General features: G+C 43.7%; 1 protein-coding gene across 2 annotated transcripts; it reads right to left on the bottom strand.

The window, feature by feature from the left end:
• Nucleotides 1–5,454: 5,454 nt before the first annotated feature.
• On the bottom strand, nucleotides 5,455–13,163 carry SLITRK5 (SLIT and NTRK like family member 5). 2 transcript variants are annotated; one of them, XM_004754437.3, is made up of 2 exons: nucleotides 12,881–13,163; nucleotides 5,455–9,710 (listed from the first exon to the last, which is right to left on the bottom strand). In XM_004754437.3, the coding sequence occupies exon 2, from the start codon at nucleotides 9,700–9,702 to the stop codon at nucleotides 6,826–6,828; it is 2,877 nt and encodes a 958-aa protein (XP_004754494.2). In that variant the 5' UTR covers nucleotides 9,703–9,710; nucleotides 12,881–13,163; the 3' UTR covers nucleotides 5,455–6,825. The 2 variants fall into 2 exon arrangements, with proteins under 2 accessions (XP_004754494.2, XP_004754495.2); XM_004754438.2 differs by lacking the exon at nucleotides 12,881–13,163 and adding an exon at nucleotides 12,281–12,822.
• Nucleotides 13,164–15,160: the final 1,997 nt, after the last annotated feature.

The raw sequence follows: 15,160 nt of genomic DNA on the forward strand, positions 1-15,160 counted from the left end.
GACAGGATGATTCAAGTGTAAAAATTCTTAAATGAAGACAGAGTTCATAGTTAACTTATAGGTCAAAAGATCACGTAAACCTTATGGAATTAGCAATTCCATACAAAGACCCTTCCTAAATGGTTTTCTGTATATATAATTTTGTTAGCTTTGGAGAAGATATGTTAAGACTAGTAGAATCCAAATAGTCAATATTTATCTTCGAATTTTTTTTCTTGTTAAAATTTCTAAGAAGATACTTAGTTTTCATCTAAGACTTGTGGTCTTTAATCATAACAAGGTAACAAAAATATCATTGCACTGACTGAATTCAGATGGCAGTATGGTGAATGATTTCACATAGTCTCTGACATATATGAGCAGTTAAATGTTCACATTCGTTAAGTACCTATTTAAATATACAATTCACTAGTTTTAAAAATTTGAAGATAATTATAAAATTGCAGGATGGTATTTGAGTGAAATGAAATTTAATTTACAATTTAACAGTGCTAGCTCATAACTGTTTGTTTTAATATTTGCTACCTAAATGTGAAACAAACAAATAAACAAAAAACATAAAGAAAAAATACTATGGGTATTTGTGTACTTTAGGGGAACTTTCTCAAGAGCAGACTGAGGTAATAAAAAGAAAAACATGTACTATGAACTTTATATGGAGAGTGGAGATTTAAAGCTGATATTAAAAATCAGGGTTTAAATAAATTTAAAAGGAATATGTTCCCCATACTTAGTAGTATTTTCAGAAGTGAAACACCTTTTTACCTTTGGACGTAAATATAGGAAAAGTATTCTGTTGTTGTAATGTTAAAAAGCATGACCTTTGTACAGGTAATTTAAATAGATGTATCATTACAAGTGAAATGTTTTATTGATCAACTCTTCATTTTTACATATTAATTTTTATATTTAATATTTAAAATTTTAGTCTACATGGGCTGGATGAACTTCTCATGGATAAAACATGCTTGCCAAAAATTTACTGGAGTATCTGACAAAAATTTCTGTTAATCAACTAACATGGGTTTACTGCCACCTGTCATGTTTTATTTAAACAGGCACATATCTGGGGTGCTTGGGTGGCTCAGTGGGTTAACCCTCTGCCTTTGGCTCAGATCATGGTTTTAGGGTCCTTGGATGGAGCCTCGCATCAGGCTCTCTTCTCAGCGGGGAGCCTGCTTCCCCCTCTCTCTCTGCCTGCCTCTCTGCCTACTTGTGATTTCTCTCTGTGTCAAATAAATAAATAAAATATTAAAAACAACAACAACAACAAAAAACCAGGCACATATCTAATTACAAATTGAAAATACATAGCAAATTTGGTTTCAATATCCAATATTAAGTCTTATTTTTAAGGAAGCATAAAATAAAATTCTTAAAACATGTGTTAGGCATGTGGGCACCACTAGAAATTATTATTCGTGGCAGAAATAAATTTATAAGAAAATCTAAAACGCGTATTCCAGAATACTGAAAAACCACCGAATTTTCCTACTTGCATATATATGATTCAATACTAAACAATCAAAATTAAATTTGAATTCAATTTTTATCATATGTTAAAAATATTTCTTAAAATCTAATGATCTGTAAATAAGTTTGTCAAAATGGACCATGATATTAATGAGCCTTCAATTCCCTAAAGCCACAATACCATTTCTTCATAGGTTAGATTGAAAAAAGAAAACCATTTACCCTTGGCAGCACAGTTTCATAATTTCTACTTTTAGAAACGTGTAATTTTAAAACATGTATGTGTTCATATTGTAGTAGAAATATACAATATCCTTTCATACTCTGAAGAAGGTACCTAACTAAGAAAAAACTCTTTGGAAGATTTCCAAATCACTATGAACATTTCTCTTCTTCTATAAAAGGAACTTCCTGATATCTAATAAAAATGTATGTTGATATAATTAGCATTATACAATACATCATTACACTTTGACAGTAAATAGAAAGTGAGAAAGTAAAATTATTTCATATTTGCATTACACCAATTCTATATGAAATATTTATGTCTTGATCCTCAGAATTTTTTTATAAGAAGAAACCTAATTCACTCAAACTCAAAATGTTGTTCTTTTAAAAATGAGTATGAAAGTTATTCATTTTATAATACTGGTACAATTACCATGAGAAATATTTGACTTGTGTCTTGTAAGCCAAATCGTCTGCTATAAACAGGAAGAAAAGAGTATTTACTGTTGTCAGACTCTAACATGATGCTGTATAAAATTATTTCTCTGAGTCTAAAATGTCTACAGCATAGACCATGAAAGCAGAATTTGAAATAACTTAAAAATATTTGAAATATAAAGAACTCCAGATGAAAATTGAGTATGCAGTGCTCTTCTTGATTATATGTATTTTTGTATGCCATATACATGCTACATGAACTGATGGAAATATATATGGATAATTATAGAAAGGCACTAGGTTGAATTAAAATTAAGGATAAAATGAGCAGTTTTCAAATGTAGTGTTAACTGACATAAGGTTCCTTTGGATCTAGATGTGACATAATTATTTTTATGAACAAGACTAATGTCCACCTACCTTCTTTAATTTTGTATTGGCAAAAATATATATACTTGTAGGAGCCAAAAGGTAGAGAACATGGAGGGGTTTGAGAAACGTTATCCGTAAATAAAAGTTAATTTGGTAAGTTTAATTACCTCTTAATATTTGCTTTCCTTTGAAAATCAATTAATTAAATGCTTGTCTTTAAACATTTAAACCCATTTTTTGGTTTTGTTTTTAGGTTCTTCTTTCTCAGTGTAAAATTTAGTCTTAAAATTGATTAACTAAATATTTTGCTACCCCTGCAAATATCTTAATTGGGAACCACCTGAAAAGTACAGCAAGAGCATATTCCTGAATGAATTAGAAGCGGATTTGTGATCTGTTTTATTTTCATTAATTTGGAGTTGTGTGACCTGGAATAATGCATTGAGCTCTTGAAATTAAGAAGCTAGTTTTCGTCATTTCAAACAGGGACTGAACTCTCTCCCTCTCTTGCCCTACTGAAAAACAATGAAGAGAAAGGATGAGAGAAAAGAAGGGAGAATGGAGGAAAATGGAGGGAAAAAGGAAGAGAGTCAGGAAAAACAGAATAGGGGGAAAAAGTACACATATTTAATTTGGATAAAGTTGCTAACAACATAACTTAGTAACAAGGATGGAATTAAGGACATAGGACAAGAAAGTGGTATCTTAGGTTCTTAAGTCCTGACCTTTTACACATTATGTGTGGATGTTTTCATTGTACACTGATTTTCCTATTGCATTTGAGGCAACAGTGGTGAGGGACTGGATATCCAGGACATTTACCCACCTCTTACACTTCACATGTGTAAAGGTGATCATCTTGCCTAAAAGAAAGAGGGGTTCCAAGTGCATTTATGCTGAAATTGATTAACACATAACTTTAATCAAGAGTTTAACTGTAAATAATTTGAATATTAGCATATGAATTATCACATTAACATAGAATATATTTACTTTCGCTGAGATCATTGAAGTATTTACACTATATTCACATATAGACAAAAATAAGATTTCACAATGTCTACCTGGAAATATGTTTGTTTGAGATTCTGCAACATATCAAATGGAACAAGCACAAAGAGTAAGCTTAGTTTGCATCCAAATTTTAATTGATGCCTGAAACATTACATATTGTTCTCCAAAATTCTACGGAGAGAATTTGCAGGGTTCCTTAATCCAATCATATACCACTGATATACCCAATTTAATTGTTTCCTCAGCGAACAACCTGAAAAACCAAAAATCAAATATTCGAAACCACACAACTTATGTTCTATTGTATATGTTAACGTATTGGCTGGATGCCATGAATAAGGAGAAAGATAATCCATTTTTTAATACTATGCAGTTTCATAATTCTACATTTTAAAAATTTTCAAGTTTATTAGAGCAGGAATGAGTTCACTTTTATCCTTATAATAAAATTGGGAAAAATATAATTCAAAAATTAGAAGTAACCACTTTTCATAAATCATATAATTGTTATTTTTGAGATTTAAAAAAAAATGTTTGGACACCTTAGGAAGAGTAGAAGTACAAATGAGCTATCTAAAGAAAGTGTATGTGACAAGATTATGTGCAATAGTGCTGGCTTGAAATAATAATATTATTTTGTAAATCTTTGAAAAATGCATCAACAAACTTTCTTTGGATGCTACTTACATTGTTCAGAATTTCATGTAATTCTTATCTCTTACTTTTTATGCATCAATTAAGAAATAAAACTTAGTTACATGGAAGATTCCACTTTATATTACTATTTTATAATTTATACAATGCTGTCATATCTACATATACCACTGAGGAAGTGATTTTGACCTTGAAAAAATAACTCCCATTGTGAAGAAAAATTAGTAACAACCCCAATTGTGAAGTCAAATGCTATTATTTATTTTTATTTTCTAATCCTGAATCTAATATGGAGGAGGTAGATGAAGAGTAAGAGATACTTTTTTTTTTCTTTTCATGATAATATCATGGCATTATTAACATTGTTACTTTCCCCTTTGAAAGAAAATTTTGGAAGGGAAAATGTTGCACAGAATAGGGATAGTTTATTTCACTTGACCGATGTAGGATTACTCATTTTTTTTTTTTTTAATTCCTCAGGGAAACTGTTACCACCTGTTCAATCCAAATTCAAGCAGTTTCTGTCAATTTACTCATGGGTGAATGCTGCCTCTTTGTGGCAGAATGCCATGGAAAGTGTTCTTTAAACATAAAGTTCATGAACAGCCCTTTGATATTGTTTGTACACATTTCTGGTGAGATTACGGGAAAATCCACCAACAGCAATGAAGCACATGGCTCTTTAAGTTTCAGATTAATTCAAACACTTCCTACCCTTAAGTATTAACCTAAATTCACCGGCAAGCTTTACTCAGAGGTGAACAGCTTATACCCAGTAACTTTTGAACATTTAGGATATAGATCCACTTGAGATAAAGTATCCAACGTAATTGTCGCAGGTAGTTTTACACGAGTTAAACTTAGGAAAACTACGGGAATATTGGAAAATTAAGACACTACAGGAATTGTAGACTGAATAAATAATACGGACATAGCAAAATACATAACATTGGGAAAAAAATGAATAGGCAGTATATTACTTACCACGGTCCATGTATTAGATGAATACTTCAGTAAGGAAAGAAAGTGTACAATTGAAATTTCATTAATAAACATATTAATGCCACATTTAGAAAAAACATAATTCCCTGAATTTGCAAAGGTGAATTTTACATATATATATATACACAAAGATTCAAATTTGATAATTAGGGCAAATTTTTTAATACTAAGAATGAAAGTTAGCTACTATGTCCTAATTGTTAATAATGGAGATTCAATCACACATAGCTATTTCTTTTGCACCTTAAGCAATCATTACTTCAGTCCCTCATATTTGATATAGTTATCAAGTGTTTATTCAGAAACTATTTAAAAAATTACATGTGCTGGGATACATATGAGACTGTAACAACAGTAGCCCCATCTTACAGAGATCCTGTTTGTGGTTATCATCATTGCTTGCTGCCCCAGAGGGTTAAAGACATTGTATAGAGATTTGTACAGTCCATCGTTTGGTCTTCTGAGGTGCCAGTAACATGTGGATCTGTACAAATGCAACTGGGTTTGGTTAAACAATCAAAAATCGGCTACAATAGTAGTCAAATCAATACATCATTTTGGTTGACTAATAAAAATACTTTTAAGTCTTCTCTAATAAAACCAGAAACTTGCACATGATTCTTACTCGAATGGCCCAATTAATTGCCCTCATTTTTTTCTCTTACCCATTGGGATACAACTTGTTTGTTTATTTGTTTTTAAGTTACAGATCCAATTGGGTGGGTTGCATTGATTTTACGATTTTCCCATTAAGTTCTCCATATGTTTAGTGATTTAAAATGCCTTCCTGATATCACTTCAGTTTTGGAAATGCAGCTCCTAATATAGTGCGACACCTCTGTGAAAATCATAGGCTAAATAGTGAAGGAAAGAGAAATGCTAAATGTGTATATAAAAATAGGTGCTACAATAAAATATTTGTATATTTCATCAATAAGTTATTTTGACTAATCAATTATGGATCATATAGCTCTGTAATTTAATGATTTGTCCACATCTATGGTGATCCTTTTTCAGATCACAATACTTTTGTTTTTAATTCAAATGTCCAGAATGCATACAAACACATCCTTTAAAAAGAAAGGAAAAGTAATGAGAGAGGAGGGAGGGAGGCAGAAGAGAGAGAGAGAGAGAGAGAAAGACTTGGGGTGGGGGGGAGGAAAAGGGAGAGAGAACAAACTTTCCATTAAAGTTGGGGTGTGCTAATCTCTCCACAAAAGCCATTTAGACCCACCCATGGCTTAAAGGGGGGGGGGGAGGAGGGAAAGGGAACAAAAGAGGAAGAGTAGAACCTATGCGCTGCCATCTTCCACCCTTCTTAGCACTTCCAACCACTACAAAAATAACTGCGACCTTTAACAAGTCACCTGCGCAGCAAACTGCCCTCCCTAAACCCTTCTCCTCTCCTCCCCCACACGCAAGAAGCGAAAGTGATGTGCCCAGTTTACACAAACGTTTTCCCCACGTGTAAAAATTAAAAGGAAGTTGCACACCCTTTCAGTATCTTCCGCCGAAGCTGAGAATCTCGTGCCAAGGCACTTCACCCTAAAACGTTGAAACAACACAATTAATCAAATGTGTTCACCGTGTGTCTGCTTGCTTGTTTGTTTTAAATGCAAAAGCTCCCAGGGAGTTTCTCTGCTTTTAGAACTGGCTAAATGTGGTCTGTTTTTCCAGCACTTCGAGGTAGTCCGGCTCAACGTTTAGTTTTGCTTTTAACTCCAGATACTCGTTCCGGTTGGGTTCTACAAAGACAGCACTGGGGGGGCTGTAGAGCACCGGTTCCCGCAGCCTGCTGTCCCCGGCCCCCGGGTGCAAATACTGGTGGGGGCGTCTCAGGTCATAGTTGGGGGAGAAAGTGTAAGCAGCGGGGCTGCACGGAAATTTGGGATATTCCGGGAGGCTGTTGCCGGCGGGGGTGGTGGAGCAGTGTTTGTCTGGTTCTAAAATGCCCCTGTAAAAGCGGTCGGCGTCCTGCACCGGCGACAGCAGGTCCTCCCGGGGCTCGATGGTGCTGACGCTATAGGCGGGACTCCGCAAGTGGTGGCTTTCCCGCCTCTCCTCCTCCCCCGGCTGCAGCTGCAACTGCGGCGGGGGCTGCTGCTGAGGCTGCGGCGGCGGCGGCGGCGGCGGCGGCTGTTGCTGCAGGTGGTGGTTGCTGCTGTAGGTGACCTTGAGCTCGTGCAGGTCTTTGTAATCCTCCACGGAGTTGCCCTCTCGAGAGCGGTAGATGGGGTTTTTGCACATGTGGCCCAGTGGATGGGGGATGTACTCATACACGTGGCCCGCGGGCGTCTTCACCTTGGGCAGCGCGGGCCCGCGGTGGTGCACGTGAGCGTGCGGGTGGCCTCCCGCGCCGCCGCCGCCGCTGTACACGCTGTACTGCATGTTGAAGGAGCTCACGTCGGAATTGTTGGTGCTGGTGTGGTCGCTCTGGTTCTTCTTCCTGCGCTTCATAACCAGCACGAAGAGCCCCGCGGCCACGAAGACGGACATGATAAAAACCAGCAGCAGGCTGAGAATCAACACCGACAAGGGCACCGACGACGCCCCTCCCCCCGCGCCCAAGCCCGCGGGGGCCCCGGTGCTGTTCAACCGGACCGCGGGGGTCACCGCGCTGGTCCTCGCTGGGACTTGGATGGAGGAGGGCGTGGGCGTGGAAACCACCACGTCAGAGTAGTCTGGGCACAGCAGCTCCGACTTAATAGAGCGCATATCCGTCTCCGCAAACTTCTTGGGCGCCTTGCAGATGACCTCGTCCACCAAGACACCCACTTTGAGCTGCTCGACCCACAGCTTCATGCCCACCACGTCGCAGGTACAATCCCAAGGGTTGTCATGCAGGTCGATTTGGATGAGTGACTTCAGCTGGTCCAGAACTCCACTCACGGGCAAGGAGGTGAAATGGTTACTCCTTAGGTTCAGCCTGAGAAGGGTCAGGCCAGAGAAGACCCCTGAGGGCATGGTCTGCAGGAGGTTGTTATTCAGGAATAGCAGCTGGAGGTTTGGGACCGGATCGAAAGTCCCAGACTGAATCTCACGTATGAGATTGTACTGGAGGAAGAGATACTGCAGGCTTTGCAGGCCATAGAACAACTCTGGGCTCAGCCTCTCTATCCTGTTGCCATTTAGGTAGAGGCGCCTCAGGTTGGTGAGATCCCCGAAGGCGCGGTCCTGGATCATTGAGATGCGGTTGTTGCCCAGGTGTAGGAGGTCCAGCCCCGTGGCCTCCAGGAAGTCGCTCCTGCGCACAACCGCAATGTAATTCTCTGTCAGATACATTTTCTTGGGGTTGTAGGGCTTGGGCTGCAGTTCTGCGATGCTCTCGATTTTGCGCTCCTGGCAGTTGACGTTGAGGCCCAGATCCGAGATTTGTAGGTTGCAAGTGCACGCTGTGGGACACTCCAAAGGCACCGGAGATTTGGTCTGGTAGGCGATGCTGGGGCCATAGTTGCCATAGCCCAAGTCCTTGGAGGGCTGCCGAGAGGTGGGGCGCACTCTGGGCTTGTTGGGTTGGCGGGTCCCCTTAGGGGGCTTTAAGGGGGGTTTGTAAACAGCAGAGGACGAAGTGGCCACTGAATTCACTGAGGCTGGGGTAGTGTGTAAATACCCGGTGGTGCTCAGAGGCGTCTGTGGCCTCATCTCATAATCTGAAATAAGTTTCCTTGGGCAAAGTTCCTGCTTGGACACCTCATCCAGATCTCTGCCATGTAAGCGGAAGGGGGTCTCACAAACCACATCCCCCACCAGGGCAGAGTAGGAGATGCTGTCCAACCAATCCTTGAGAGAGATCAACTCACAGGAGCAATTCCAGGGGTTTTCTTCCAGCTGTAACTCCACAACTTTATCCATGTGCTGCAACAGCCCCACATAGGGCAGAAGTTTCAGCCGGTTCCCTCGCAGGTCCAAGTGCGTTAAGGGCACAAAACGGAAAAGGTTGTTGGGTAAACTGGACAGGAGATTGTCATTGAGGATAAGCACCTGCAACAAATGCAGTTTCCCAAAAGCATTGGGTTCAATGACACTGATGTAATTGTAATCGACCTGTAGGTACTCCAGGCTCTCCAGGCCAAGGAAGGTATCATCACGCAGAAGTTCCAGTTTATTATTGTTCAGATGCAGTCTCCTTAAACCCCGCAGCCCATGGAAAGCCCCAGTCTCAATGTCCTGGATCACGTTGCTGCCCAGATGCAAAATTGAAGCCCCAGTGTAATTGACAAACTCATTGGGATACAGAGGGTTCAAAAGGTTTCCAGACAACAAGAGGTGGTAGATTGGGAAACGGGGAGGGCTAATTTCAGAGAGGCTGATGATCCCCCGGTTTTCACAGCTCACAGTTAAAATGCCGTCCTTTTCCTCACAAGGACATGCATTGTCACAGATTTCCCCATAATAATCGATGGTTTCTGCACACGAAAGGACGAGAGATGTTAGAGCAAACGCTAGAGTCTGCAGAATCCAGCTATGCATTTTTCTGTGAAGGTCCTGTTCCAAAGTTACTGGGGGGCAGCAAGTGTGCATTTTACCTCCTGCAAGGGAGAGAGAGAAAAAGGAAACAACAGAACATGACACAAACTGAAGGGATTCGGAAGAAAGTCTCTCTTGGCCCTAATACTATTTCTCTGAAATCCAGAAGGAGGGGAGATGAATGATATCCCCCCCCCCCCAGTGGAACACCGACATTCTTCAGACTTTACTAATAGCTCATATTCATTTTGATTTAAAGGTTGATTTCATTTCCTAATGAGTATAACAGGAACATGCTGCCCTCTACAAGGTAAGGGCAGGTTAAAGTCCCATTTTAGTGGTTTTCCTTGCTCCCCCCCTTTTCAAAACCAATCCATAAATATACATAAAATGGCTGTCAGTTCAGTTTCATGGTTCTAATTTAAGAGAAAAGAAGCACCATTTTACAGGGTTCCCCACCTCACCTATACCAAACCCGTCTGCCTTTCTTTCAGAATCTACTCAGTTAACAGTTCACCGTGAAGGTCTCCCATTTTTCATAGAAAAGCAAAGAGTCACAATACTTGGGCTATTTTAAACCATCGCTGGAAATGCCAGGGTGGGAACCTAAAGAATACTTTTCAGAGGCAAAAAGGATGTAAGATAATGCATCAGAAGGACCCAGAAGAAGCTCTTAAACCACCAATTGTCTTCAGGAGCTTTGAGTAAGGAGAACAGGAGAGCGCATTCGCTTTGATGGTGGACTTCACTACCACGCTTTTAGGCAGATCAGTGTCCTAATTGCATGCACGGTGCCACTTAGCAGCGCTTCTCTGAGTGCGCCCTGCGTCCACTTCTCCTCATTGCTCATGTCAGCGACGCTACCAAACCGCATCTTTAAGCCACAGAAATAGTTCTGCACGTTGGATTACAAAGAACTCAGCGAAGGCATCCGCAATCCCGGAACACCTCCCGATACCTGGAGTTTAAAGAGGATGTTCCGACCGCTTACCGGGAATCAGCTAAAAGTAAACCAAGGGCCAGCGCCAAAGCTTCCCTTACCTCCCGCTCCGCGTCTGTTTGCCACGGTATGCAAAACTAACCCTCCCGAATTAGCAAGATTTGGACTGAACTCCCACCTCACTAGCATGCCCATCAGCTTTGGAGTTGTTTATTGCATTTAATCGTCAATAGTTTACTCCCCCTCCCCCTGATCCCCCCTCCCCCCTTAAGAGAAAGGGCACTTGGGCTGATTAACAGGCAAAATAGGATGAAGGGAGGGAGAATGTCAAGTGACACAGGTCTGCGCTCTCATATCTGAATTTCATTTCCTCAAGGGATCAGTCTGAAGCCCTCCCTCTTTTCTTTCTCGATTTCTTTTTTGTCCTCTTAAAGGCTTCCTTCGACTTCCTACTTCGGGTCGACAGCGGTCCTCAAAAAGGAAAGGACAGAAATGGAGAGAGTGTGTGAGTGTGTGAGTGCGTGTTGTGTGGGTTGCGGCGGGGGTGGGGGGACGGGGGACGGGAATTTGATAGAGATGCTGGGCTCTGGGAACCCATGCCTTCTCTCCAGTCAGCCTTGCCTCTGCCTCGCCACCACCGAAGTCTGATGTCAAATCGCAACCCAAACTAAAGCCAAGACGTTTCTGAGTCATGGGTTCCAGCCTGGAGACTCGGTCTTGCTCCCCTAGCCGAATCCAGCCCGCGTTATTAAGAGCCCCTGCATTCGCACGCACATGTGCAAGTGTGCCTGCGAACCATTCACGTGTGGCCACCCAGACGTGTCGAGACGAATCGGAATCACAGTGTATAAACCTCGCAAGTACCTCCGACCTCCCAAGGCAACCGCAAACGCCTCCTGGCTTAAAAGCGGCAAAAACACCCCCTATGGAAAGCGAAACGTTTACCTTGAAATTTCAGTTCTCCACTGGATCAAATCTGCACATCCATTCAGCGGGGGTTGGGTCCCCTCCCCCTCCTTCCCACTGCTTCCCCGCCCCCATCCCCCTCCCACCCTTTCTGACAGCCCATTGCAAATTGTGTCCAGCCGGTATTAACCTGGAGCGTTTACAACTTTAATTCAGTTCTGGTTAGCCGGGGTCCAAGAGCTTCCTCTCACCCCACTCTCTTTCTCCTCCTTGCCATCAAAGGAGCCCAAAATTTTGAGAAAATAAAGTTGAATGAGCCTGGGAAGGCTGACATTCTGACTGGGAAACGCACCTCTGATGTAAATTAGCGGGTGCGTTGCACATTCTCAGATTATTACATCTCAGATTATTATTCTTATTATTATTTTTGGAGGGTGGGGGCGGAGGGACTGTATTTGTTTGCTCCAAAGAATTTAGACCCTAGACCATCGCCCTGTACATCCCTCATTAAAAAGAGTGGGGCTGCGCGGGCTGGAGCCCAGCACCCAGGCCGGACCGGTTGGTCTGGGCGCAGCTGCTCCCACAGCGGCCCAGGCAGAAGCACCCGGAGTTCCAGGACGCGAGGCTCCCTTCCCCCACTCCGCCCCAAAGCGAAGGAAGAGAAAGGGAAGGAAGGAGGGGAGGGAGGACAGGGAAAGAAAGCCACCCCGCTGCCACATACACACACACACACACACACACACACACACACGGGAGCGTCTTTTGCAAAGTAAACGGTCGACTTACCCCGTCTCACATCTCCAGGGCCCACTCATCATAGCCGCCCCTATACAAAATACCTCTTTGGGGTGTGCACTGGATTTCCTGAGCCCAGGCAGGGCAAGAAGGCGGAGAGCAGTGCGGTCCAAGCTGCCGAAGGAAAGAGGCGCCCGGACGCCGCCAGCCCGGGGCCGCCGCCGCGGTGGCGACCAAGGGTTCCGGGGCTCCCCAAACGGCTCTCCCCGGCACTCTCCGTGGTAGTCGGAGTGGGCAGCGGGGTGGGGGGGGAGGGTAGAAGGGGGCGATCGCGAGCGGCCGGCAGGGATGGGAGGAGGAGGGGGAGGCGGAGGACCGGCGGTAGAGGCTCCTCGCGGTAGGGGCCGGGAGCCGGAGCCGGGCGGGGCGGGGAAGGAGCTGTTGGAGGGGAGGGGGGGGGAGGCGCGGAACCCGAGGAGGGGACGTGAAGGCTGCCTGGCACCGCCGGCCCCTCCAACGTGACGGTCAGCCCCGCCGAGCGATCGCACCCGCTCACACTCACGCTCGCTCGCACACTCGTTCCCACCCGCGCCACCGCGCGATCGCAGGGTCCCAGGCACCCTTCGCCGCACTCCCCAGGCGGGTACTTACTGTTGCCATCTGCATAAGGGGCAACTTTCTCCAAGCCAGCAGCAGCCGCCGCCCCCTCCAGCAGCCTCCGGCTCCGCGTACCCTTCGGCCTGGGTTCGCGCTGGCCGCCCCTCCCCTCCCCCCTCGGCTTTCCTCCTCTCTGTCTTCACCACATTCCCCCCTGGTCAGTGGCGCACGCCCGGGGACTAGCCAGAGGGAGCGGGGCGCGGGGGTGTGCATGCATCGCCCGCCTTCTTCTTGCAGCGCACACTGTACATGGTAGTGAGGGGGCGAGCAAAGGTGGCACCGGCCCCTCGGCTACTCCCGCGGCGGCTGCGGCTCCTGCGCCGTCCTCCACCCCCCGCGCAGCGGCGACCACCGCGCTGGGATCCCGCCGCCGCTGTCCCCTCGCCGAGTCCGCCGCCGCTGCCGCCGCCGCCGCGGCCCCTAATTAGTGTTTGTACGGTTCCCGCATCCTCTTGGCGGTTTCATCGCTCCCAGTATTTGCAGGGGTTTTTCTCATCCCTTCCCCAGATGCGGCGCACGATCGTCATTATTTGGAACTCTCTATCTCCGACATCCTTTAGGGGGCCTGGGGGGACAGGAGCAGCGTTGTTCTACGCCTGTGGCGTGTCCCGGCAGCCTGGCGGCTCTAAAATACTCAGAGAAAATCGCGTCTTCCCTCCCGGGCGCTGAAAATGTGGCAACACGGTAAGCATCACAGGGGTCTCTGAGACATCTGCTCCAGCTCAGGGCCCCGTCCAGTGCACTTGTTTATTGTCGCGCCGCTGGTGCGAGCCAAGCTGCAGCAGACATGATGGGCCCGGGTCGAAGCGGGCGCTCAGTGGCCGATAGATGGCAGCCGAGGGCGAGGGCGTCCCTGGATTCGGGCGGTGCAATCGGAGCACCCCTTGGATGTCACATTCGTGGGAGACAGAGGAGTCTTGGACCATGTGCTTAGCACAAGCGTAGGACTGTGCAATCCTTGGATTGAAAAAGGGAGGAGTGGAAATAACCCCGACAGTGCCAGGCTTGTTGGTGGTCAGGGACAGACGATTCCAGCCCTGTGCTCTTCGCCTGCCTTCCTCCAGCCATTTAGAATAATACAGCCCCTGCTCTGTCTCATGTACTTACTCTAAAGGACCCTGGAAGAGGGAGTGGTCCATCCTAGCTGCAAACAAGGGCGCTAATATATATATATATATATATATATATATATATATATATATATATTTAAAGAATTGCATTTTATAGGTGTGTCTGAGCGATGCAAGGGAATGTGAACGACTTTCAGAGAGAATGGTTGTGAATACACTTGGTGTGTACTAAAAGCTGGAAACCCCTAAATAAATGCAGTATCGATAGAAAGCGAGTTTCTTGAAGAGTCACCTGCTAAACTCCACTAGCGTCATCTCTACAGTAAGTATTCCTGTCTCTTTCCATGAAACCAGGCACCTCCCTCCCCAGAGGGAGGAGGGGGGGGTCTTTACATTCATAGGCATATTTCTAGTGTTTGTAATATTAGACCTGCAGTCCTTCCCGGGTATAGAAAAAAAAAAAAAGTTGATCATAGTATTTGGCCCAGCGGAGGCTGAGTGCACATGTACCTATTCTATGATAACTGGGTCGTTTTACCACTTAAATATTTTTATCTCCCTTATTTTAGGATTAATTATGAATTAATTATTTTTGGAATCCTCTTAAACATAATTGATATTATCTCCTTGGTGATATTTGGGATATTGTCGTGGATATAATATCTTAATTAAATATAGGATTATCAAGATTCTGACATCTATACAAACATATCTTCCCACATCCTGTCTCTGTGTTGAAATTAGGAGTTCTCTAGAGTTGGTTTATACTGCAGTCTCTTGAGATTTTGCAACAGTTCTTGAAATTTCTTCTCACTCTCTTCTGCAAATATTTTTCAGTTAATCCATACATACTTTGAAACAATCTTATTTTGTTTAAATTCAGGGCATGTGCAAGATATGGAGAAAAGAAGGAATCTGTAGTATTGGGTAATGATAATAAAACCTTATAAAAGAATTTCCTATAAATTTAGAAACGTTTGGCCCCAAATGATAGCCACTTGCTGCAGTTACCTTATAAAAACAGACAACTTAAACTTCACCCACAGAAGTCTTGCTACTGTATATTTTATTTAGTCATCGTTGTCTAACATGATACGAATAATATAGAAATTTTATTTTTAAAATACAATATTGCTTTTAAATGAATGTGTAAAAGTGTCATAACTTAAAAATTATACATCATTTATAGTTGGAAAGTTCTGGC

This window comes from Mustela putorius, unplaced genomic scaffold, assembly GCF_011764305.1.
Source record: "Mustela putorius furo isolate JIRA1106 unplaced genomic scaffold, ASM1176430v1.1 tig00003974_pilon_pilon_pilon, whole genome shotgun sequence".
In the NCBI taxonomy this organism is placed as follows: domain Eukaryota; kingdom Metazoa; phylum Chordata; class Mammalia; order Carnivora; family Mustelidae; genus Mustela; species Mustela putorius.

Bases quoted from the DNA above. Each gene is read 5' to 3' on its own strand.
- SLITRK5 (XM_004754437.3), bottom strand. From the start codon at position 9,702: ATGCACACTTGCTGCCCCCCAGTAACTTTGGAACAGGACCTTCACAGA.